This window comes from Poromitra crassiceps (assembly GCF_964638095.1).
Source record: "Poromitra crassiceps genome assembly, chromosome: 29".
Taxonomy (NCBI): domain Eukaryota; kingdom Metazoa; phylum Chordata; class Actinopteri; order Beryciformes; family Melamphaidae; genus Poromitra; species Poromitra crassiceps.
This window is the reverse complement of record NC_139641.1, coordinates 13,227,449-13,254,022: the sequence shown is the minus strand read 5'-3', so window position 1 is coordinate 13,254,022 and position 26,574 is coordinate 13,227,449. Positions and strand designations below refer to the sequence as shown.

The following is a 26,574-nucleotide window of genomic DNA, read 5'->3' as shown; positions in this document are numbered from 1 at the left end:
GTTTACACTGACTTCAAGGTGGTTGAAATTATTTTTCAGGATGGTTCCGGGGTGGCGATGTCATTCTGCTGCTGCTGTTGTTTTGGTGAAAGTAATGCAAAAGTAGTGTACTAAGTAACGAGTTACTCTACACAGAAAGTAATATTGTAAAGTAACGTATTACTTTCAAATGAAAGTAACTAGTAATATGTAGTATATTACATTTTGAAAGTAACTTGCCCAACACTGGCTGATTGTGCACAATATGTAACATAGCCTACTGTATGTGCTGAAGAGAAACCAAAGACACATTTCCATTAAGGTGGACAATAAAGTTAATCTAATCTAATCAAATCTAATCTTCACTAGGACCCTAAACCAACTGTTCTCCCCTCCAGGCCTTTTGCGCGGCCGCTAGCGGACCACTGGCTGCCCGTGGACGTGTACGTCGGCGGGAAGGAGCACGCCGTCATGCACCTGTACTACGCCCGCTTCCTCTGCCACTTCTGCCAGGACCAGGGCCTCACGGCTCACAGGTGAGAGTATCTGCTCTGACTAAGTGAGCACAGGGCCTGAAATTAACACCCGCGCCAAGCGCCAACGGCGACTAGATTTTACGGTCCTGGGTTCGATTCCCACCTGCATGCCCGTCCGCATGTCCTCGAGTGCCCACCGCCCGGGTGGGGGTCGTCAAAAGGGCCTTTCTGTGTGGAGTTTGCATGTTCTCCCCGTGCCTCCCGGGGGTTTCCTTCATGTAGGAACCCCCTTCACCAAAACATGCAATATCCTGGTTGCTAATGTGGTGCCTCCTCTGGTCGTTAGGGGCGCCTGTTCAGAGGGAGGGGAACTGGTTGGAATAGCGTGAACCTCCCACGTGCTATGTCCTACCGGTGAAGCTTCCTCTGTCGGGTGAAAAGAAGCGGCTGGCTAACTGCCCATGTCTCGGAGGAAGCATGGAGCCAGTTTCGGCTCTCCCCAGATCAGCAGAGGGTGGAGCAGCAACCAGGATAAATAAATTAAATTAGCACTAATGGGGCTGGGCGGGGTCCTTCGGGCTAACACTGTTTAACACGGGGATCAACTCACCCCGGGGCTGCGCGCCGTGAGAAGAAACAAACGCACCCAGCAGCCAGGCGACTCCACTAACGTTATGCTGCTGAGCCAACCTATAATTCACATTTCATGGCAAATAACACCCGCACGCCGGACTGAGAAAGGTTGGATGAAAATCAACCATCAGGAGGACAGATAAGAAGCTTTTCGTCACGAGTTTATAAGCCTGTAAGAAAGTTGACTATGAGCCACGGAGCGGATGGTGCGGAGAGTCCTTTCAACTCAAAGAGAGTAGCCTACAACTAGCGTTGATGTTTGTTCCTCTGTCTGTAACAGCCTCCCCGGACCGTAGAAGCTGCGATTATGATCGATTCTATCTCCCCGAAGCGGCGACGCTCTAAATACGTTATTCGGGACAGCCCTAGATATATGTATATGTGACAAAAATGCGATGTATTATTTTGGCCGGTAAAAAACTATGCCTGGCGGGTGGGTTTTTTCCATCTACCCACCACCACCTGGCCGGTGAGTCAAAAAGTTAATTTCGGGCCCTGACTGTGTGTGTGTGCATTTACCTGTGTCTGTGTGTGCCGGGGCTTGCTTTTGCACAGGGAGTTCCCCAAGCCCTGGCAGCCGACTATTTCTCCGCCTACTGGCCTCTGGCCTACCGGCTACTTTATAGATTTTTTTTTTTTTTTTTTTTTACAGTGCACCTCAACGCAACATACAAGATACCCGCTGAATAGGTGTCCAAATGTTCATGTCATTCTGGCCAATACTCCACTTCTGTTATAACATTTCAGTCTGGAATATGGAATATCTTTCAATAATCTTTATGACTAAAAGGCTAAATTCATCATTGTAAAAACCACAGCATAGTAAAGAGAGGCTGTGTTTCCTTCATACATCTAGCCTCTTAAATTTGTTCTCAAAGTGAACCAAATTCATGCATTTTAATTTAAAATGTAAAAAAAAATCTTACAGGGGGCATGGCCCCCCGGACCGCCCAAAGGGGTCCTAGCAAGGTCCACCCACCACAATCTCTCCAGATACTGTGGGAAACAAACCGTTATTATTATTTTCTTTGTTCTTAAAAATATACTGTACATTGCCTGTTTGTGTTTTATATTGTTTTATTTATAATTAAATTGAGCATTGGGCCTTTATAAGAATGTTTATTTGTATTATTTCAATTGTCACACTCATGGATACATATTTGAGGTTTGTTTATTAATTGGGATCACTGGAACAAACGCCGCAAACATGAGCCGGCTACTTTTTCAATCTGACTGGCTACTCAAAAGTTTGGGGAACTCTCTGCTTTTGCATTGCTGTTACACTGGGTTTCTCCCTTTTGCCTTTCAGGGAGCCTTTTAAGAAGCTGCTGGTTCAGGGGCTGGTCAAGGGCCAAACATTCAAATTGGCCGACAGTGGCCAGTATGTCAAGAGAGAGGACATCGACTTCACAGGTACGTCACTGTCCCCAATCTGAAGTGTGTGTGGATGTGGCACTTGTTCATCAGATGGGAGGGTCTCCCTCCCTGTTGCTGTGCTAGATAAAACCGCTCATAACAACCCAATCATCCTGATAGTCAGGGACGGTTAAAGGAACTCGCCAGACGTGGCTTTATTTGTTGTGTTATTATTATTTATTTATTTTTATTTTATTTAGCAATTAAAATAAATTAGAACACAGAAAAACAAAAAAAATACAGGAAAGGAAAAGAAAAGAAAAGAAAGAAAAAACATACATACACTAGTGCCACCAGTTACATACAGCTTATAAATATATATAAATTGTGCTTGTAAATATATATATACGTATATAAATGAGTGGGATCCCACATGAGGGAGATATGGCCATGTTCACATTACAGGCAAATCTGATTTGCTGATAAAGTCATTAATCATCATTATCTTGATTGGTTTCCCAAATCTGATTTGGGAGTGTGTCCGCACTGCCACAAATCTGATTCTCAAGTCGGATCTGTGTGTCTAGACCGAAACAGCATATCTGCATGGGTTGCTATGGTAATGACGTGGGCGTCAGTAAATAAATACGTACGTTGGTGACGTGGTTTTCCTGCGCAGAAGCATTTGATGACGAGTTGCGAGCGACGTTCAAATCAGATTTGGTGGATCTACGCGTCCGCACCGAAGACACATCAGTCAAAAGCACATTTGAAGCAGATTGGAAACTACCTCCATATGTGGTTTGGGACAAGTGACACAAATCAGACTTGGAGCGTCCAGACTCATAAAACCAATCTGGATAAAGTCATTAATAGGTCACTAAAGTTCACAAATCAGATTTGGCCTCCTAGTCTGAACATGGCCAAAGACCGGCCGGGCGAATCACCCGTCACCCCCTAACCTCGTCAAGGTAGGCCAGAAATGTGTTGTGTTATTTTAACCGTAGAACATAATGAAATCAATATCCCCCCCACCTCATTCCTAACATGCTGCTAGCGATCCCTCTCGGTTCTGTGCTCCATCGCTTTCCACGTTAAGCAGCTCCTCTGAACACAAGTCAAATTAGAGGAGGTCGTTTGAAGCGATGTAAGAGCGCCTCTTTTCTCTTTATGCCCTGACAATCTCTTTGAATTGCTTCCCTGCTTTGAGGATTTTCAGCTGCTCTGTATTGCTTAGTAACAGGATAAACAGGAGCCGGTGGTGGCAGCTTTACAGAGAGAGAGGGACGCCTCTCTCCGTTCCCACTCGGCATTACGTGATCTTTTCTTGCAGTGACAGGCGAGCTAGCGAAGATCGTCTAATGAGATGATGGACTCCCGCAGAGAGAGCCTATTGATTAGGAAATGAGCTGACACTATGAAGGATTGATCCACCACCACCTCCTAGTAGTCCATGGGCCAAGGCAAAAATCGGTACCACCTGAGGTGACCGCACGATTTTGTTATTTTTGTCTTCCTACATGTCTCTAGTTTATATTTTGGTATGATAACCCTGCCGATTTGGTAGCTTAAGGATAGTTATCACTCTGTAAACAAACCTACCCCCATATAAATGACAAAACCCTGATTTCTGTGTATTAGTCCAGATGATATGTGAAAATTATGTTCCCTTTTTCGTAAAAGCATGAAACTTGGTACGCTTATAGTTTGGGGCCCTGTACAGTTTCAGAAATTGAGCCATCGCAAAAATGCCTTGTGGCGGCCATTTTAATTCTGCCATAAGCAAATTATGTAGTTTGCATCATATCTCCTGAACCACACATGCTAACACTGAAAAGGAGATGTCTATCCCAACGTGTTCATGGTCAAGGATTACAATTATACCATATAGAACATCATAAACTGTTAAAGTGACTAATCAATGGTGAATTTGATGACGTTGTGAGAAGGAAATGACAGTATCTGATAACTGATGCTATAACTTCAAAGCCATGACCATTCCCTGGCTAAGATGTTTTGATGAGTGATTTGACTTATATAGACCTTTTGTTAAAATAGCGCCCAGGTCCCTCCTAAAGAACCTGGGATTTTCCTTGCCAGATGGCCAAATCCAAGATGGCCACTGGCGCCATGTTAAAAAATTGACTTTTGACCCAGAGCACATAGAATAATGTATGAAGACACTTTTCGGTGTAAGTCAACCACGAGGGATCCGATTCTGACATCAGTTTGACATTATGGCATAGTTTTGACCCAGAATTCCAAGATGGCTGCCATCCAGTATTGTGGAAATGTAACTTTTGAATGGGAAGGTATACTGTGCGTTTGGGGTTTACCACAAGGAAGGAGATTAACAATGGTGGATGTTTTGGGAGTAATTTCAGAATTATGTTCACTGAAAAGATGTTAATGTCAACACCCATTTTACCTTGGTACTGCTGTACCAACTACCCCCAGGATTTCTTGCATTAAAATATTTAATGAATGTAGATAACTAAAATAAGCTCTTTTTATTAGCTGTAGCTATAGATTCTGAATCATCAGATTCCGCTCATCATCTTTAGCCAAGTATGCTGTGTCATACTGGTCGATCACACAGATGATATGTCAACATCACCATGGCAGGCAAGGATGATGGATGACACCTTGTGGACATAGTCCGACCACTTGTATGGGGTGCCATCTTGTGTCTGCCGATCCAATTGCTGATGGAGTTGCCATCGTCTAGATCATGCCCATGTCAACGAGAGTGATGTAGGGTTCTTGTAGCCCTACAGATTGGAGATAGAGCTTCTAGATGCGCTTGCTCTTCTGCGTCTTCCTGTATGTGATGTTGGAGTTGAATAAGGCCACACATTCATCAAAAACACAATGTTCCAGCAACTCGTGGAGGTTTACAAGTTGACCACAACCAGGTCAATCACTGCCTTGGAGCACTCCACTCCATCTCAGCAGCTCCTACCTTGAGTTCCTCCCCCAGTAGTCTCGCTTGCCAGACTCCCTCCCTACAATGGCAGAGTCTGGCTGCTAATACCTCCACCCTGGTATAGGGGAAAAAGGCTCCGTTCACCTTTACAACTATCCACCAAAAGTATCAAGCAGGCCTGCTTTATTGCACAATCCAGATCCAACCGTTTTCAGCATGTAGCAACGAGCTAGCATTGTTGATGTTGTTTCACAGTGGCACAGGCATTTGAGATAGACAGATTCGACACAACACAGTGGAAACGAAATCCATAAATGGTCGCCACCAGTCAGTCAGAGCGGGTTGGAGCATGCATGCAGGGAGGAGGGTGGAAGATAATTGTGATGGTGCAGACGCAAAGTGCCGCTGTGTGTAAATTCAGCTCAAGTAGGACCCTGGCCATTCACACCAGACGCACTGCTTTGCTCCGCGCCGGTGACAACTTGTACTGACTTCCTATCTGGCTTCACACAATCACTCGCGGGTCTCACACAAAAATAGATCAGACGGCGAAACAATCTCTGCATGGGGCGAGCCGGCCGCATCACGGCTGGTCTGACTGAACGGTCTAATGTGCTAACAAGTGCGCCAAAATGAAACTGGCTGCGCTTCCAGATGCTTCGTCACTTCAGTGTCTGGTGTGTTTGCACCTTTTCACATCCATTTTGAGCCATGCCTGCATGCATGAGTTCAACTCCTTCCCGTTTGACCTGGCCTCCCCAACCCTCCACACCCTACAGTCTGCCTGCCTCTGATGAACTCATTGCAGACTTAAAATCAGCCCATGCTGCAGGAGAGGAGAAATTGACCAGATTCTTGCAAGTCCCGGGGGCCCTATCTTCGCAAAAGTGGTACGCCGCACGCAATGCAAATTGGGGGCGTGCACAAGCGCATGCCTGTTATAGTTTTACTGGACATAGGCGTGCCACAATCAGGCGTTTCTGCGCAGAATACGGGGCAGCTCCTCTTACGCGCTAAAGAAAAGCACCTCTTATGCGCTAAATACTCCGCTGCGCTTGAGCGCACTATAATCTCTATACTGCGCAGCGCAGAGTAAAATTCCATTACACACGGACGTGCGATGCCAGGACATCAAATTCTGCTGCTAAAATTGGATATTAGCAGATAATTCAGTGAGGCAATCAACTATAACTCACTGAGAAACTTTTATCACATCGCAAAGAGGGAAATTAATTGAGAAAACTTGTTGGACAATGGACATAGGCTATTCACCTTCACCTATCCCATAGTCTCGCTGGCCAGCCTCCCCTCCCACGCAGGTCTCCATAGTGGGATTGCGATGGGCGGCGCTTAGCGGCAGTGCCCTTGGAAAATAGTTTCCAACAATCCAACTTGCCCTTTTCAGCATGTAGCAACGAGCTAGCGTGTAGGTTTCTGCCGTTAGCTTGCTAGCTAGTTAGCGTTGTTGTTTTCACTGAGGCGGCAGGGCACTATTTACAGCGACACACAGGGAGGAGGGAGCGGAAGCTGCTCTGATTGATGTGGTCGGAGCCAATGACAGAGTTTGTAATAAGCCGGGAGCAGACATCCGGCAGCCACTGAAACAGTCGCTCCAATGGGGAGCAGGTGTAGAGCAGGGGAGGGCTTATCCCAGTTGCCTGTTTCTGTGGCGCCAGACTCCTCTCCCGGTAGGGAGGGGAGGCTGGCCAGCGAGACTAACATAATTATAAAATTACCCTCAAAACACAATAATTGTCATTACTAAACCATGTTTGGTAGGCATGGATTTGCAATTAAAATAGCTATAATTCACCATTGTTAATCTCCGTCCTTACTCTAAAAATGGTAAACCCCAAACACCACATACGTATATGTTGCCATTCAAAAGTTAAGTTTTCATGCTACTGGATGGCAGCCATCTTGGAATTCTGGGTCAAAATGATGTCAGAATGTTAAACTGATGTCAGAATCAGATTCTTTGTGGTTGATTTACACCGAAAAGTGTCTTCATACATTATTCTAGGTGCTCTGGTTCAAAAGTAAATTTTTCAAGATTGTACCAGTGGCCATCTTGGATTTGGCCGTCTGGCAGAAAGTCGCAGGATGTTTGGGAGGGGCCTGGGGGCTATTTTAACAAAAGGCCCATAGAAGTAACCCTAACCCAAATTACTCATCAAAAAATGTTAGCCAGAGAGTGGTCATGGAATTGTGGTTATAGCATCAGTTATCAGAAACTGTGATTTCCTTCTCACGTCATTAAATTCACCATTGATTAGTTACTTTAACAGTTTATGATGTTCTATATGGTATCATTGTAATCCTTGACCATGAAAACATAGGGATAGACATCACCTTTTCTGTGTTATCATGTGTGGTTCAGGAGATATGATGCAAACTACATAATTCACTTATGGCGGAATTAAAATGGCCACCACGAGGCATTTTTGGGATGGCTTAATTTCTGAAGATTTACGGGGCCCCAAACTATATGCGTACCAAGTTTCATGCTTTTATGAAAAAGTGAACATGATTTTCACATATCATCTGGACTAATACACAGAAATCAGGGTTTTGTCATTTATATGGGAGAAGGTTTTTTACAGAGTGATAACTATCAATAAGCTACCAGATTGGCAGGGTTATCATACCAAAATATAAACTAGAGACATGTAGGAAGACAAAAATACAAAAATTGCGCGGTCCCCTTAGGTGGTACCGATTTCACCATTGGCCCATGGGCTAATTGCATTGTATCCTTCTCAAAACACCACTGAATTCACCAAAACACCACTGAATCCAGCATTAACTATTCATGTGAACAGTTTATGATGTTGTATAGGGTGTCATTGTAATCCCTGACCATGAAAACATAGGGGTAGACATCACATTTTCTGCGTTATCATGTGTGGTTCAGGAGATATGATGAAATCAGGGTTTTGTCATTTTTGGGGGTAGGTTTGTTTACAGAGTGATAACTATCCTTAAGCTACCAAATCGGAAGGGTTATCATACCAAAATATAAACTAGAGACATGTAGGAAGACAAAAATAACAAAATCGTGCGGTCACCTCAGGTGGTACCGATATGTCAAAATTTCAGCCTTGGCCCATGGACTATAGGCTTAATGTTACATCCTCGTGAGGTAGCTCTGCCTAATATACTGTACATACAGTATCCTTTGTGTGTGTGTGTGTCTGTGTGTATATGTGTGTGTATATTACTCAATGCAGAACATAGACCCTCCTCTTCCTGCTTTTACTGGAAATGTATGATCTGGTTTATTTTTAACATCACTGAAGAAACCTGAATATGTACAGTACAGCGCACACAACCTCTTGCTCATAGGAGAAGGGGAAGAATAAGAAAAGGAAGAAACCTTATTTGTATAGCATTTTTCAAAATGCATACTTTGCCAATGGTAAAATAAACTAAGAGCCAGTGGTGTAGTAGTACTACTCAAGTAGAAGTACTGTTACTTTGCAGATGTTTTACTTAAGTAGAAGCAGGCCCGGCTCCAGACCCAAATTACAGAGGGGGCCTGCCCCTAGCTTGGGGGGGCCAAGCTACGCAACCCCAAAGAATGGGGTCCCCCCCCCCCCCAATGCTGTAGTGGTAAAACAAACGTGGGTAAACTACACTTTTGAGGCAGATTTCTCACGCGGCACCGGCAGTGTTATAACGGCGGATAAACTATAAGCTTCCGTGGCCGATATACAAGACAAAATATGAGAGTAGAACAACTTAATCTGAATATAGCCCTATAAGGTATATCGGGGTGCCCCACATTTCTGAGTAGCCAGCCAGATAGGAAAAGTAGCTGGCTAAATATGGGATGGGCCTTGGACCTTCAAGGGGGGTCCGGGGGGATTCTCCCCCGGAAGATTTTGTACATTTTAAAGTAAAATTCGTCAACCTGGTGCATTTGAGAGCAAAATGAAGAGGCTAAATCTATGAAGAACTACACACATCTCTAATGTGTTGTGACTTTACAAATAATTAGGCCTAAACAATTAATATTAAATGTATTTACACATTGTGCACACATTGCATTCATTGTGACACATTTACAATAGTTAATATCCAGCCAGAATCATTGCAAATGGATGTTCAAAGTAACAGTTAGCAATAGCATTCAATTAATCAATGCCTAATGACAGCCATATTCCGTTTTAAAGGAGAATTTCGTTTTTTTTTAACCTGGATCCATCTCCTGCCATTAATTATGATTTGTCCACTCACCCGGCGATCCCCGCGGCGTATCTGGGCGTCCTAGCGTTGTTTTGAGATCAATAACGTCCAAGTCAGTCGTAAAGTGGAGTTGATTTGGGGCCAAGTGTGAGCCTGTATTTCCTGCATCTAAATAGCTATTTGTCTTCCCTTTTTCGCCAAATATCGCCATAATCTGATCCGTCAACATCCAGCAGAGTGTTATTTCCTCCCAGGCTGTTTCTTGAAGTCGCACAGGGATCAAATTACCTCAAACGTGATCTCTGTCACCAAGTCTCGTGAAGTCCCGCGATACTTTCCTGTCGACTGGCCAAATACAGGTACACGCTTTGCGGTGGTGGTTTTAGCGTAACCTATGTGGGGTTTGGCGTAACCTATGTGGGATTCGAAATAACATCAAGTAAAGACAAAAAGTAGTTTAAAATGTACTTATGAACTGCATTTATATAGATTTCTTTTTAATAAAAGGGAACATTGTTAGATGTGGTCATCCATGCAATTCTAAAATGACAAGCAGACAAACTAGATTCATTTAATTGGATGAAAAATGGAAATGATTTCTTCTCTGCTGACTGATTGTTCACCGTGAATGGCTCCGCAATTAGCGAAGTTACGACGGTCCAGGTTCTGAACCCTTATGTGAATGAAGCCTTTGTGAATTTGTACCGTGTAATAATGTGTGTGATTTAAAATGTTCTGTGTTTCCTCGTGACCCGTGAACCTTCACCTTTGACCTGCTCAGGTGAGGAGCCGGCTCTGCTGGGCGGAGGTGGTGGTCTGGAGGTGACCTGGGAGAAGATGAGTAAGTCCAAACACAACGGGCTGGACCCCCAGCAGGTGGTGCAGCAGTACGGCATCGACACCGTCCGACTCTACATCCTGTACGCCGCCCCGCCCGAACAGGACGTCCTGTGGAACGCTAAGAGTGAGTCGAACCACCAGACATGAAACCACCAGACAAAGACTATAATGATGTGATGCCGATAGGTCGATTAGTGCTCAAGTTTTTTGGTATTCCCAGTGTATGAGTGAAGATTTCAAAACACTATATATGCTTTTTGAGAAACTAGGCAGCCCGATCACACGGAAAACGGCATAGCTCCTGCCTTGCCTGGATGAATGCCTCACAAACAACTCTCAGGCAGCTGGATAATATCCAGAAAAAGGCAATTAAAATCATAGGTGTGGATGAGGACTCTGCCCATAAGGATTTTGCCATCACCAAGTTGAGCCATCGCAGAACAGTTGCTGCAACAACTGTTCTTTTCAAAACGCACACTACCAAGTGCCCGGCAGACCTGAAAGCGCTGCTACCCCCCCGCTCATGTCCCAGGTCGAACCACCCGGAGGCTCCCACCCAACCATCATGCCCTGTCACTGCCCAGGGCAAACACCAAATGCCTGGACAGGAGCTTTCTCCACTCTGCCATAGCAACATGGAACAGCCTTCCCCCCACGGTTGTTGGAGACATTACATCAAGCAGTGTTGATGCCTTCAAGAAGAGACTGAACAAGCACCTCCTCAGCACCAGACCCTAAAACTCAAGGACTTCTATTCATCATACTTAATCAGTCTCACATATATGTATGAGTAGCTGCAGATCAATGCTAGGCTCTCTGAATGTTGTTCATGAAGCCTGTATCTGTAATAGCATAATTGAAAAAAAAAAAAAAAAAAAAAAGCTGTGTAATGTGTGTTAGTGGTGGGACTCGATTAAATACAATTAATCGAATTAATTAGAGGCTTTGTAATTAATTAATCTAAATTAATCGCATTTTAATGACATATCTATATACCGTAAGCAACATTTTTCAATTCAAATGGATTTTGGTATATGAGTGAATCAGTGAATAGGTAGTAGTAGTAGTAGTAGTAGTAGTACTTTATTTGGCACATAGCAGTCAGTAGACTGAATTAATGACCAATTTACAGGTTAAAAAGCAAACATGAGCACAATCGGCACAGGTTAAAATGCAGACATCATAGTAGCTTCACTAAAGCCGTTTTCCCACATGCGTACCGGAAAATTACCTGTAAGTCAATATCGGACATTTCCCTTCACACTTCGGCTCGCGCATGTGGGAATCTATCAGCGAATTTTCCTGTATGTTGGGGGGGCGGGGGGAGGGGGGAGCTTATTTGGGGGGTCGGCAAAACTCGAAATAAGTTCGCTTGTCAGTTGTCACACAATAAATCACACTCGTTTGACTTAAGAGCAGCGTCAAGCCGCCAGCGTAATAAACACAGCCGATTTACCCCCTCCCCTCTCTGCTCGAGAGCAGCAGCCACGGACAGACACAGCGAGAAAGGCTTGCAAGCTGCTCAACGCTTGTATGTATGTAGAGAAAGCAAATGCACAAAGCGAAATGTGGAAGTAGTTTGCTTTGATGTGCGCGAATGATTAGATGATGCACTTTGAAGAAGTTGGGATCCGTGTCTGAGAGAAATAGTTGCTGGTTCGATGTTTATCCGTTCACCTGCGTCGCGTTGAAGCACTTTTTACAGACTGGCTTCGTTTGATGTGTCCGGGGTTGCTTTCGGAAATCAGCAAGCTGACATACTGCTCTTATTAGGCTATCACAAGATCATTTCGCCAGTTTGCTTTAATGTGCGCGAATGATTAGATTATGCCCGCTGGAACATTAAGCAACGTGTGTAGGCTACTCCTCGCCCATGATTGAAGGACCGCTGTCGCGGAAAATGACTGGACCCGTTTCCACTTGCGTCCCCTTAAGAGCATACCGCTCTTCTGACTGGCTCGAAACTGGTGAAATGTCGGCGATGACGGGGTTGCGCTTATACCGGCACGGCGCTTTTCTCACAGGCAGGCATTAGACCACGTTCCGGTCATTTTGCGGTACAAAGCGCATGTGGGAAAAGGGCTTAACTAAAATAGAACTCGGGTATGGAGGAGGATCAGGAGTCTAGTAAGGTATGGTATGGGAGAGTTCTGATGGGGACGTGTTTTTCTGAGGGGATTGCTCAGTTAAGAACAGACAATACATATTGCTGTATTTGCACTTATCAGACGTGAACTTACTCATCTTGACTCTGAAGAACCACGTCATCTGGTCGAGTGTGGGTTAGCGACTCTGCTTGCTCGTATTAGGACTAACGTTAGCATGATCAGCGGCTAAGTTAACGTAACATGTAGCTCTGACTAGCTTCCACGCTAGCTGCAGCATGTTTAGCATTGAGGTGATAACGGAGGCTTGACGTGCGGATATGCAAATGTTTGTCGTTACAGCGCACTTCCCACATGTGGGGCTTTGTTGTCTGATGTCACTCAATGCACGTTGTGCATCGGTATGATTGGTACGCCTGGAATCCGTCCACTGAGAAACGTTCCGTGGTCTCTCTAGTGCAAAAATAAAGTGTGATTAAAATGCGTTAATTTTTTTAACGCGTTATTTTTTCTGTAATTAATTAATTTATTAACGCATTAAAGTCCCAGCCCTTCTATAGATAGATAGATAGATAGATAGATAGATTGTCAGCATTATGATCATCGGTATGCTAATAGTGTAATTTATATTCCATAGTATGTTCTACTTTTATGCCAGCAATCAGCTTCTAAGAGAAGGTGTTTCAAATGTTCAATATCTCATTTGCAAAGGTTACTCAGTCCTCACATGTTTTTGTGTTGGCCCTCCTTAGCGGACGCTCTTCCTGGGGTTCTGCGCTGGCAGTCTCGCCTGTGGCAGCTGGTGACCAAATTGAGGGGCGCGCGGCAGCATGGAGACGCCCCGGAACCCTCCCTGCTGAAGAAGAAAGAGCAGACAGAGACCCACAGGATCTGGAAGAACAAGAACTACGCTGTTGAACAGGTAGAAGCATTACAGCCACAGTGTGTCTATGCTTTTAACATTATAGTGTCTAGTGGTGGGGTACTGTACTCCTAAATTCATGGCTGATGTTAGCCCCATAACGTGACGCCACTTACTCTACTTACTGTACAGCAGTCGGCACCACACAGCGTTAGAATCCTCAATAGGTGGACAAGGCTGTTCAAAAAGCTCTCCTACCCGTATCCCACCTCCGATTGCAGATCCGAAGATATGATCGCCAGCCTAGTGAAGCCAGTGAGTTCGCCGGGGTGGTTAAATGATACTGCTGCGTGAAACAACCGTTTAGAAGCAGTCTTTGCACAGCCTGCACTGAATTTACAGCAGGGTGTGTTTGATCTCACTATCATGGTGCACCGCTTGCACACGGCGAGCAAACAACACATGCGGCTGTCAGTGATCAACGCAAATCCAGCGCACCTGGGAAGCAAAACATGTCATGAAATACTCTAACTCCCAAGGTTCCTGTCGGCACTTCTCCTGTCCTCAATACGGCACAGGCTGTGCAAAGACTGCTTCTAAACGGTTGTTTCACGCAGCAGTATCATTTAACCGCCCCGGCGAACTTACTGGCTTCACTAGGCTGGCGATCATATCTTCAGATCTGCAATCGGAGGTGGGATACGGGTAGGAGAGCTTTTTGAACAGCCTTGTCCACCTATTGAGGATTCTAACGCTGTGTGGCGCCGACTGCTGTACAGTAAGCACAGTAAGTGGCGTCACGTTATGGGAAGCTTCACCGGTAGGACATAGCACGTGGGAGGTTCACGCTATTCCAACGAGTTCCCCTCCCTCTGAACAGGCGCCCCGAACGACCAGAGGAGGAACCACATTAACAACCAGGATATTGCATGTTTTTGGTGAAGGGGGTTCCTATATGAAGGAAACCCCCGGGAGGCACGGGGAGAACATGCAAACTCCACACAGAAAGGCCCTTTTTGACGACCCCACCCGGGCGGTGGGCACTCGAGGACATGCGGACCGGCACGCATTCCTTCAGCGTTCACAGCGTCCCAGGTGGGAATCGAACCCAGGACCTTCGAGCTGTGAGGCGACGGCGCTTACCACTGCACCACCGTACCCCCCCTTTCAAGACCTCAGTTAAGGCAAGATGCCACGCATTACACAGTCAGTCCTGCAGCGATGGAGATCAGTGCTGAGCATCCCATCGAAACCTGAAACCCCAAGAGTCCAGAGTGAGAGAAGGCGGCGATGGAAATTGATTTTAAATCCACTCACTCTCCTCTCACACTGTATAAATAGCCTCCTTTCGCCACCAGGTTTTGATTCTCTCTCCTCCCTCAGGGCCGGGGGCTTTTTAAAGGACCTCAGGCTGCCTAAGCCCCCCCAAAGCCGGGGCCGTCCTTTGATCTGCCCGACGGAAAAGCCTCGGCCATCGACCCTCCCTCCCGAGGGCCCCTCCTCCCAAACGGGCTCTTCCCAGAAGGCTCAGCGGTGGAATGATCACATGCTAAGATGATAACAGGGAGGAGGCCTTTTCTTCTGGGACTGGTCGTTGTTTTCCCATAACTCTTCCGAGGCAGAAATATTATGTTATATGTGAAATATTCCATGCTGCCACAGACTTCCCATTAGGAAGCGTCAGTTTGTCCCGCGCAGGCTAGCCGATGCAAAAGCCGACCGAAATAGAGTTTAAAGCAGGGGTGCCCAAATTCTTTCCCATGAAGGGCCAAAACTCAATCTGGGTGGAGGGCCGAGGGCCAAAAATAAACGTTGTGGAATTACATTAAAATGCATTGTGTTTTATAGAAAATTAACATTCTAAATCTAAAATAACATTTCAATATAATTATCTACTTTTTATCTGTTTGGTAATTGTAATAATTTGCAATTGGTTAAAAAAAACATCTGCATTTGTGGGGAGCTTAAACATTTAATCAGTAAACACCCAGTTAAAAACAGTTGTATTTTCCACCTTTGTAATCAAGAGAGAAATTTGACTTAATTCACAACTTGAAAAATCCTCAAGGTACTTTGAAAATCAGCTTTATTGTCCATCTTTTGTAAACAATTTGCCATGACAATTTGCAGGGATGCAATCTCAGGAGTGAACACAGTATCCGCAGCCACATTCAGACACTGTTTCACAAAGTCACCACATGAAAAAGCTCGTCCACCCTTTGCAATCAGTGCAGATATCTGATAACTTGCATTCTGGATAAAAAATCGTGGCGGGCCAAAACAAACAGAGCCAAACTTGGCCCGCGGGTCAGCACTGGTTTAAAGGCACTGTTGTTGTGTTAACTGACGGTCTCAGCTGATTGTTTTTTTTTGGTTGTGTTTCCAGGTCACAGGTCACTTCACGGAGGACTTCCTGTTCAATGCGGCCATTTCTCGTCTCATGGGCCTGACCAACACACTGACAGTGAGTGTGACACTGTGGTGACTGGAGATAAACACAGAAAGATTATCCTTACTAAATCCTTATTTTCTGTGCCGAAAATCAGATTTTTAAACTGTGTGTGTGTGTGTGTGTGTGTGTGTGTGTGTGTGTGTGTGTGCGTGCGCGTGCAGAGTGCTACAGTCAGGGTGGTGCACCACAGTGTGGAGTTTGAGGAAGCTCTGGCTGCGCTGGTTGTGATGGCGGCACCCATGGCGCCCCACTTGGCCTCTGAACTTTGGGCAGGTTGGTTGTCCTTCAAATAGAGGTCAACAGGCCACGTTGACCTTTCGTGACCTTTCCGGCCCCATTCCTTTTTTCCACAGAGATTTCCAAAGATCCTTCTATAAGGAGTTTTAAGGCTGGAGCCAAGCCGACCCGACCTACTGAATCGTGAGTGACCATAAAACATGGTTCCAGTCTTAAAACTTCTTATAGAAGTGGTAAGCGCTGTCGCCTCACAGCTCGAAGGTCCTGGGTTCGATTCCCACCTGGGACGCTGTGAACGCTGAAGGAATGCGTGCCCGTCCGCATGTCCTCGAGTGCCCACCACCCGGGTGGGGTCGTCAAAAGGGCCTTTCTGTGTGGAGTTTGCATGTTCTCCCCGTGCCTCCCGGGGGTTTCCTTCATATAGGAACCCCTTCACCAAAAACATGCAATATCCTGGTTGCTAATGTGGTTCCTCCTCTGGTCGTTAAGGGCGCCTGTTCAGAGGGAGGGGAACTGGTTGGAATAGCGTGAACCTCCCACGTGCTATGTCCTACCGGTGAAGCTTCCCCTGTCAGGTGAAAAGAAGCGGCTGGCTAACTGCCCATGTCTCGGAGGAAGCATGGAGCCAGTTTTCGGCTCTCCCCAGATCGGCAGAGGGTGGAGTAGCAACCAGGATAACTATAAATTAGCACTAATGGGGGATAAAAATGGGGGGGGGGGGGACATTCGGCTTAAGCAAACAAAAATAACAACGTGGGGGGAATTTTTTTTTAAAAATCTAATTTTCGATTCCTCCCGCCCCCCCGGTATTTTTTGTTTTTGCTCAAACCAAATGTTTTATGGTCACTCACGATTCAGTAGGTCACGGGTCTGCTTGGTTCCAGCCTTAAAACTTCTCATAGAAGGATGTATGGGGGAACTTACCTCCGGTGCTGGAAACGTCACGAAAGGTCACGTGCTTGTTGAGCTCTATTACACCCAGATAATACATTGTACACACACGCACGCACACACACACGCGCACACACGCACACACACACACACGCATGCACACGCACACACACACACGCACACACACACACGCACACACACACACGCACACGCACACGCACACACACACGCGCACACGCACACGCACACGCACACGCACACGCACACGCACACGCACGCACGCACACGCACGCACGCACACGCGCACACACACACACGCACGCACGCACACACACGCACACACACGCACACACACACACACAGCTTAGTCAAGAGCGTGTGGGAGGACAGAGGAGGAGGAAAGCTACTCTTTTCTAATCGTATGATAAATCCTGGAATGGCTGCTTTAGTGCAGGATGTCACACGTGTTCTGCCAAACGCTCTTCACTGTTAAGCCTCATTTGTATTCGGGCGTCATCGAGACAGTCCGCATGTCTGGGAACGCCCATACAGGCTCTAGGCACGCCCACAATAGATACTGGTTAGCTGGCTCAACCTGGCTGGGGGCGTGGTCAGGGTGGGGTAAAAACCCCCCTTCTATCCATTCAGCAAAGTTAGAATTTAGCTGATAGCCCAGCCCAGGCAGACACGATCAGGGAGTTAACCACCGCAGTAAACGCACATCTGAGCAGACGTCTTGTGTTCTGCTCTAGAACCCCCAAACCTGTAGTTTAGAGCCGCAGCACCGTCTTTTGGTGAGTCAGCCCATTGAGATATATGGGCGGGTTTTACCCCACTCGCGCGCCAGCCGGTTAACATTTTGTGGGCGTTCCCAGACATGCGGACTGTCTCTATGCTAGTGGTTAACCCTTCACGTGCCAGAGGTTGCTGACCCCTGGTTTAGAGTGAGGGTTGAGGCTAGGCAATTAGGCATATGTAGTGGAGGAGGGGCTTAAGGTCAGGTGTTAGAGAAGGCATGTTAGCAGTCAATGAAGGCCCTCACAAGTACAGTCATGCAAATGTGTCTTTGTGGGTTCAAAGGGCAAATCCATGAACAGGACATAATAGAGTCCTGTGACATGCGATCCGTGCTGCAGTCAACCACAGTGTACTTAGTATTTTTCACTCTCACTCGTTGTGTACCACAGTGGTCCCCAACCACCGGGCCGCGGACCGACCGGTACCGGGCCGCAACGCATTTGGTACCGGTCCAAAAAATATATATATATATCGATTTTTTTTTTAACTTTTTTTACAAACTACAAACATAAATAAACGTCAACTTGAAACTATGTTTCAACTACCACACAGTCTATAATATTATAGCCTATGTTTATTAAAAAAAAATATATATATATATTATTAAAATTGACAACCGGTCCGTGACTTTTTTTTCCCTCTATCTACAGGATAGAGGGAAAAAAAGGTACAAAAAAGGTTGGGAACCCCTGGTGTAACACACGCACAGCACAGCACAGCACAGCACAGCACAGCACAGCACAGCACAGCACAGCACAGGATATAGGAACTTCACATCCTTCCTAGTCTCTTAGAACAGACGAGTTGGCTTCCGCAATTTTCAAATGCTTCCGCCATACCGTCTGTACTTCGTGGGGGAGAATCATGCACCAACCGGAATGGGAAGCAGAAAGGCGGGTCTTCCGCTCATTAGTCCAATCAGAATTTTTTTAAGGCGGGTCTTCCGCTCATTAGTCCAATCAGAATTTTTTTCCCGTGGACACACGTGTCGTGATTGGTCGGATTTTGTCGAACATTCCAACTTCTTTGTGCATGTTCTGGGCGTGTAACGTACAGACTGTGTATAGCTGCATTCGCCGGATGTAGATGAGACAGTCTGTTTTAAGAGACTACATCCTTCCCCTCCGCTGCGTACGCTTGCTTGTTCAAGCAGGTTGTTGTTTACCGCAGTGGTTGTCAAAACTTTTTCCACGTCGAGGACCCCTAAACGGACACAAATCACACCACCAACCCCCCTTCGATTTTGACCTAGGGTCCCCCATCCTGAGAAGCTTTTTGCTCTTAGATGTTCTATGACAGAAAGTGTATGTAAGTAACCATGACCACATTAGTCATACATGCGGTCATTGAGGCCATTTACACCTGGCGTTAACATGTGGTTTCTGCCATCAGATTGCAATCAGATTGTGTTTGATCACTTCAGCCTGATTCCATTTACACCTGGCGTTAACATGCATTTTCTGCAATCTGATTGCAATCAGATTGCAGAAATGGTTGTCCTCTCAATCCGCATAAAGTTGCTGTATCCAGATTGAGAGGACACATTGCATTTACACTTGTGTTCAATGTGGACACAATGCATCCCTGACCACCTCCGGAGGTGGTTTGGCCGATCAGATTGCAATCCTTCTTCAAAGCGTTTTGGGGGTGTTTACACCTGGCATTTCAAGTGATAAAACACAATCTGATTGCAATCTGATCACAGAAAACGCATGTTAGCGCCAGGTGTAAATTGCCTCTTTGTTTGTTTTGTCAGCAACATGGAAAAACAAGCAGAAGGAAAGTCATTCCCAGTGGGTTGACTGGGCCGAACCACCCTGCTCCTTGGCCGGAGGACTCTTGTTTAATTGACACAAAATCTTTCCTTAGCACCTTGGAAGCCGCACGGGAGAGCAAATTAGACCTGGTTTTGACTTGACCTTTTACAATGTGGTGGAAATCTCCTCAGTGCCATGGTAACGGGGCGCCACGGGCGTTGTTCTCTGTGTTTTTCCTGCAGGTCTTTGCCAGGTGAGAAATCCCCTCAGCCCCCTGCTGGAGAGAGGAGGAGACGTGCTGCAGCAGCCTTGGCCCTGTGTGGACCCAGAGTACCTGCAGGTCCCCGACTTTTTGGAGCTGTCTGTACGGGTAGGATCACACACACGCACACACACACACACACGCACGCACACACACACATGCACAGGGTTCGTACAAATTCTTGGAAAATGCTTGATTTTAATCGCCATGTTTTCAACGTTAGGGATATGCTTAAATTTGAATATATGCTCAATTTGAATATGCTTAAATTTGAGATGAAGGAGGAGCCCGGCCTGGAGTCACCCACAGGGCCTTAGACCCTCCATGCACCGAAGGGTCTTTCAATACTGCGGTGTAGCACTAAACTCTATTGGGCGTGATCAACCCTTCCGCGGGCAACGTTGCAGACAGAGTATAGGAAGGCTGATCCGTGAGCGGCTGCTTCTGGGACGCGGGTCGGGGCCTTAATCAGCCTCGGCTGGGTCTACTGGGCGAGGGTGTATGATGTTGAACAGACCCGAAACACCTCACGACCCCAGCTAACATCACTGATGACGCGTCCCGGCGCATGCTGTAGCACGTATTTTGAATCGTGCGTCTACTAACATTATTAAAATATCGTAAAGTAACGCTATTTTCTGATAATTTGCTTAACTATTACTTGCTACCTGATGCCTTGTGGCACATTGCTGCCTCTACCGGTCGGAAGTGTTACTGTTCTTACTATCCAATGTTTGTCGTCAATTTTCCTCGAAATGAGGCTATAATTTAGAAAACGGAGCGCGTGAGAGCATGAAAAAGACGTGAAATTGATTTTTCAGACCATAAGCTAATTTGGAAAGTGTTTATTTAAGACATAGTCCGAGAGAGAAGTTGGCTCGTTTCCCATAGAGTTGAATGCATGTTCCTGGGGAGTGCTACACAAACTGCGCCCCCCCCACTGGCCATTTGAAAGAATGCAATTTCCGCATAGGCTTCAAAAAGAGGGAGGCCGAATTGGGCACTGCTTAAAATCTTCGTATGTTTGCCGAACTGTGAATAATTCCTCGTTCTGAATTTATTGTATTTTTTGTATTCCCTGACAAAGCAGCTGTGTACATTCTAATGTGCAGAAGTATGAATAAATACTTGGCACAGCACACACACACACAGATCAGATAGAAAGACGATAGATGTGTTTATGTTGGTGTTTTTTTTACTTTCTGCTGCAAGGTGAGTTTCCCTCAAAGTGACAGTAAAAAATATTATGTTTTTGTTTTTCTTTCTTTTCTCTTCTCTGTCTGAGCTTGTTCGTTTGTTTTGTTTGTATAGAGACACTGCGTAACGCGTCATCATTCAGAAGCCACGCCCAAGACGGGGGAAAACAGAAAGCCCCCCTCCAATCCTGGCGTTCTCCTATGTCACGTGCATGGTTGCGTGTTGCAGAAAAAGATCGTATATTCAGAAGATGAACACTCCAACTTACTTCCTTGACAGCTAGATCCACATTTTTCTTATCGCCAATTCTCAACGGCTTCCTTGTTTTGCTCAGGAGTACAAAAAAACTTGAACTGGCGATTTTTTACATTTGTTGTCTGTGCAGCCCCACCACACAACAGCTTTTAGCTATGTTTAATTCAAGGAAAATTACGCTGGTGTGTGGAAATGAACGGAGCCTTTCCCCCATGATGGGCGTGGCCTATTTCATGCAGTGTCTCTATATTGTTCAAATTGAAAATAAAATATATATATAAAAAAAAGAAAAAAGAAGTGAATAAATGACCGAAGCCCTGCCTCGTCTCACGCACGCCGTCTTTGGTCTCATCTTCACACCTGTTCATCCAGGCTTTCTGTCTTTGATCCTTTGCTACTGTATTTAGAATGACAGAGACGGTAGCGAGGCGACGTACGCACATGTTTTCACTCACGCTCCTTTCTTTCACTCAAACTCCTCTAGCTCCATGATTACATTCATACTCTGTCATTTTCAAAAAGAGCCTATGATTAACGTGTGTGTGTGTGTGTGTGTGTGTGTGTGTGTGTGTGTGTGTGTGTGTGTGTGTGTGTGTGTGTGTGTGTGTGCGCGTGTCCTTGTGCGTTTGCATGTCAAGTGGTTGGCTTCAGGCTAAACAGACAAGTGGTAAATAATGAAAGGCCAGGAACAGAGCAGCCATGTTATTCCTGACTCACTGTCACTCTCTTGCTCTCATTTTTGCTCCCCTTCTCTCCCATCAGTGTTGGGGGTAACTCATTACAAAAGTAACATATTACATGTAATATATTACTTTTAGAAGTAACCCAGTAATATAACTTATAACTTATAGGATTTCAGTAATATTATACCAGTTACTTTGTCAAGTAACTCAAGTTACAAATTGAGTTACTTTTTTTAAATCAAAGCACATATTTAAATAAAGATACAATCATTTCCTAATCAAACTGTTTTTATGCAACAACAAAAAAACACTACAGATGACAATAACAAAGGAAAAGAATAAGTAATGCAAAAGTAGTGTAATAAGTAACGAGTTACTCTACACAGAAAGTAATATTGTAAAGTAACTTATTACTTTCAAACAAAAGTAACTAGTAATATGTAGTATATTACATTTTGAAAGTAACTTGCCCATCACTGGTGCTCATTCACACAAACAGTGAAAACGCCAGTTTGGGAGTGTGTCGTCATCGAGGACGAAAGTGTGTGTGTGGGTTGTGGGTGTGGTGTCTGTGTGTGCGTGCACCTCACACACACGCGAGCGGCAGTCTTCATGGTGCCCCTACATGCTGGTGCAAATTCCAAACGTTGACTCAGTTCAAAACAAAGCTTGGAGCTGAAACTGCTTTCTCCTGCAGGTCTTTCCCCCCTGAGAGAGCCTCGAATGTCATGTTTTGAAAGAGTATGAAGGTTGATGATGACAGATAACAGAGTCAGCTGACTCCACAGCACCTGTCTGTCACCAAACTGCCTCTGTACTTTGACACACGCAAACGAAAAGGACCCGGGAGTGTGTGTGTGTGTGTGCCCACCCCCACACAGCTCTTACTCACTATTCTAGTGAATGGGATACTCCACCCAGTAGACCTATTGAATTCTGCCTGTGTGGAATATCCATGTTGTTCGTTTATCTGTCCTCAAATACTGTTTAATCCTATGAGACCTGAGTCCTGTCCCCACTAGGGCTGGGTATCGCCACTGACTTCCCGATACGATTCCGATACACAAGGTCCCAAGTCGATACGATTTCCGATGCGATTCGATATCGATATTTTAGTTACAATACCAGTTTTGCTTTGATAATGGAAGAGATTCTCAAAGAGCTAATGCTGTAAATTGTACAAGGAACCCTCTAACCTGGTGCAGTATTAAAAATATTAATATTTACATTAAGAATTGACCATAAAGCAAGCAGTTACATCATGTAATTATTTTTTATTTAAACATGACCAACATAGTCATTCAACATCTTATCTTTCTTTACAATCTTCTGTCTCTTTCTTTACAGTCTTCTGTGAGAAGCCAAACAAATTTAGATTTCCACTATACAAACAGTGTTTCATAAAGTATAAATGCTTTGTAAATCAAATTAAATCAAATTAAATACAGCTCATGAACATTTCCACTTCACAAACATTATAGCGCAAACAGATTTGAGGTCTGTACATCTGGCTCATGGTGCATGCACAATGCACATGTAGCCTACAGTATTTATGTTTTTGTTTCAACTACAAACATGAATAAACGTCAACTTGAAACTACCGTAATTTCCGCACTATAAGCCGCGACTTTTTCCCCATTTTTCGGCCCTGCGGCTTATATAACGGTGCGGCTTATCTATGGATTTTTTCAGCAAACGGCCACTCGGGGACCTCCAAAATCTATGGATTTTACAGGTTACACAGCTTCATCTGCACATCATTTGGCGGAAATCAACCGGCATCACGTGATCGCACGGTGAACATGGCGCTCAGCTAGACAGCTGCTACACCAGACCAAACAATATGTTTTAGTGATCTGATCTAAAATGAATAAGGTGACCAGAACCAACTGAATAACTTTAAAGAGTGGGGCGAATGTCTGCTGGAAGAAGCACAAGACTGAAAACCAGTAAGCAGAAAGAAAAAGACGAAGCAATCACCGCCATGAATGAGGAAATGACTCACCTGCTGGAGGCTGGAGATACACCGGCTTGGGCTAAACTTTTACTCCGTGAAACACTATCGATTAAGTCCGACATCGCTCAGAGGTTTGAGCAGCTTGAAAACAAGTTTGAAAACGTGCAGAAGTCCATCCACTCACTCACTAAAGAAAATAAGGCAACCGTGAACAGAGTTTCTAATGCGGAAAAGCGCATCAGCGCACTGGAGGACAAAAACAACACAGTGAGTCCGAAAATGGATAAAATGCAAAAACAAATCGAAACCCTGCACACGCAGGTTGATGACTTAATCAGCAGGAGTAAAAGAAATAACATTCGCCTGATCAATGTAAAAGAGGGAGCTGAGATTGGTGACATGGACGCTTTCCTTGGCAAAATCCTGTGTTACATCCTGGACCTGAAGGAAGGCGAGAAACCACCAGAGGTGGACAGGGCACACCGGGCGCCTCGACCACGTCCAGACCCCGGCCTGCCACCGAGGGCCATCTTCATCCGCCTACTCCGCTGGCCCGACCGTCAACTCATCCTCCAGGCTGCGGGGAAGAAGCCCCTCACCTGGGAGGGTACGCGCTTTTTCGTCCGGCAGGACCTCTCCGCGTTGGTGCAACAGAAACGCGCAACATACAACAGCATCATCGAAAAGGTTAAAGTCAATGGATATCGCTTTGGCGTACTGTACCCAGCGAGACTCGTCATAACCATTGATGGACAACGGCGGAACGAGAGCTCAAAGTGAAACTGCCGAATATCTTTTGAGTTGGACTGGTCAATAGTACTGTGAGTAACTAAAATAAAAAAATAAAAAACGGAATTCTCTCTTCTTTAGCACTCTTTCTAACTATAAATCCACTTCTGTTTTAATTTCCTCTCTTGCCCTCTTTTCACCACACCGCGGACACTGTGTGCACTGTAAAAAAAAACACAGGTGGTGTTATGTTGTTTTGTTGAAATGTTAATAAATGGGAGCTTCCTCAAACAGCCATCTCTTTCCCGACAATCCCCTCTGTGCACGAACCCTTACATATGGTAATTAAACATCAAAACACCCGCAGCTTATAGTCCGGTGCGGCTTATATATGTAACAAACAGGCAATTTTGCTGCTGCGGCTTATACTCAGGTGCGCCTTATAGTGCGGAAATTACGGTATGTTTTAACTACCACACACAGCCTATAATATTATAGCCTATGTTTAATAAAAAAAAAAGTAAAATATCAATACTGGGATTTATGTATCAATACTTGTTCCTTCACATGAATATCGATTCAATATCGATATATCGATTTTTTTAACCCAGCCCTAGTCCCCCCCCCCCCCCCCCCACACACACACACACCAGAGTTATTATAGTGTTGTATTTTTCATTAGTTCCTCATCCCCCAGTTTAGTTTCAGTTAGGGTGCTTTCACACTGGCACCCCGGTACCGTTCCCGAGCACACTTGTCCCCAAATTGTCCCCCAGTTTCGGAAACATTTGACGAGTGTTTGTGTCGCATTGCGTCCTGTCACTCCGTAGTACAAGTATCACGTGTGAAATTCTTGTGCTGTAGACTCCGTTACAACATAGTGCAAATAACAGTATAACAGTGCAAAAACAGGGCATATAGATGCAGTAAAACAAGAGAACAACAGGCATGTTTTGTTTGATGAGATGTGTAACTTTTCTCATCTCTCCTCCATCTCTTGATTGGATTCCTCAGATCAACAACAGGGTGTGCGGGACTGTGACGGTGCCCCGGGAGATGTCCCGGGACGCCGGGCGGGTCCGGCAGCTGGTTCTGGAGAGCCCGCTCGGACGGGAGCTTCTGGGCGACCGACGCATCAAGAAGTTCATCCTCTCCCCCAGGACGGACCTCGTCAACGTCCTCGTCGACGAGTGACGTCTGCCCCGATCCTCCACGGCTTCTGTAAATAAACTGTTGTTTTATGTTATGAATAATTAAGATTGGGTGAAAGAAAGTCCATTTGTATCAAATGTCATCGGTGAAATGTAAATCTAATAAAATATGCATTTTATTTATATTTTCATGTTTGGATTTGGAAGTATTTGAAAGGAGGATGGAGTTTCTCCTTTCTATGGACAACAATAGCCTTTGTCAAATGAGACACAGCATCTGTCTCTCTGAGCTAATCCTCCGTGTTAAAAGTCAAATCCAATCAGACCCAAAACACTGCTTGAGATTCCAGCCATGGTTCAGATTCCTCCAGTCTCTTGTAACAGGACAGAGAGCATCATGCTTCACACCCAGAAGCACGTCGTCACACCTTCTCCGCCTGCCCTGCCCTGCCTGCGCTCTGTGTCCTGCATGACCCAGAAGCTCGTGATCCTGCCTTATCAGTGTCTGCCTCCGTTTGCTCCATATCATCTCTGAGCACCATACATGGGCTAAGGCTGCTGTCTGCTTAAAGCAAATTTATACTGACTGCGGAGTCAAGTCAAGTCAAGTTTATTTATATAGCCCTAATTCACAAGCATGTCTCAGAGGGCTTCACAGAAAATATGTCTAGCTAATTCTAGCTGACACAACAGCAGCAAGAATATACAGAATAAAGATAACATTTTGAACAATTGATAGAGAAATTTAGAAAATATAGAAATGAAGGATAGAGCAGAGGAGAGAGCAGGAGAAGGGAGGAGAGAGAAGGGAGGAGTGTCCGGTGTTCACGGCAAGACCGT

At 45.3% G+C, this 26,574-nt stretch overlaps 1 protein-coding gene across 1 annotated transcript in view; it reads left to right on the top strand.

The window, feature by feature from the left end:
* The window catches only part of lars2 (leucyl-tRNA synthetase 2, mitochondrial), a 75,885-nt gene extending 50,015 nt beyond the window's left edge, over positions 1–25,870 (top strand). Inside the window, exons 13-20 of the mRNA XM_083662577.1 lie at positions 378–515; positions 2,398–2,501; positions 10,340–10,522; positions 13,256–13,425; positions 15,752–15,829; positions 15,979–16,090; positions 19,743–19,870; positions 25,598–25,870. Of these exons, the coding sequence (XP_083518703.1) occupies positions 378–515; positions 2,398–2,501; positions 10,340–10,522; positions 13,256–13,425; positions 15,752–15,829; positions 15,979–16,090; positions 19,743–19,870; positions 25,598–25,777 (1,093 nt within the window). The 3' untranslated portion in view covers positions 25,778–25,870. The remainder of the gene's footprint in view (positions 1–377; positions 516–2,397; positions 2,502–10,339; positions 10,523–13,255; positions 13,426–15,751; positions 15,830–15,978; positions 16,091–19,742; positions 19,871–25,597) is intronic.
* Positions 25,871–26,574: the final 704 nt, after the last annotated feature.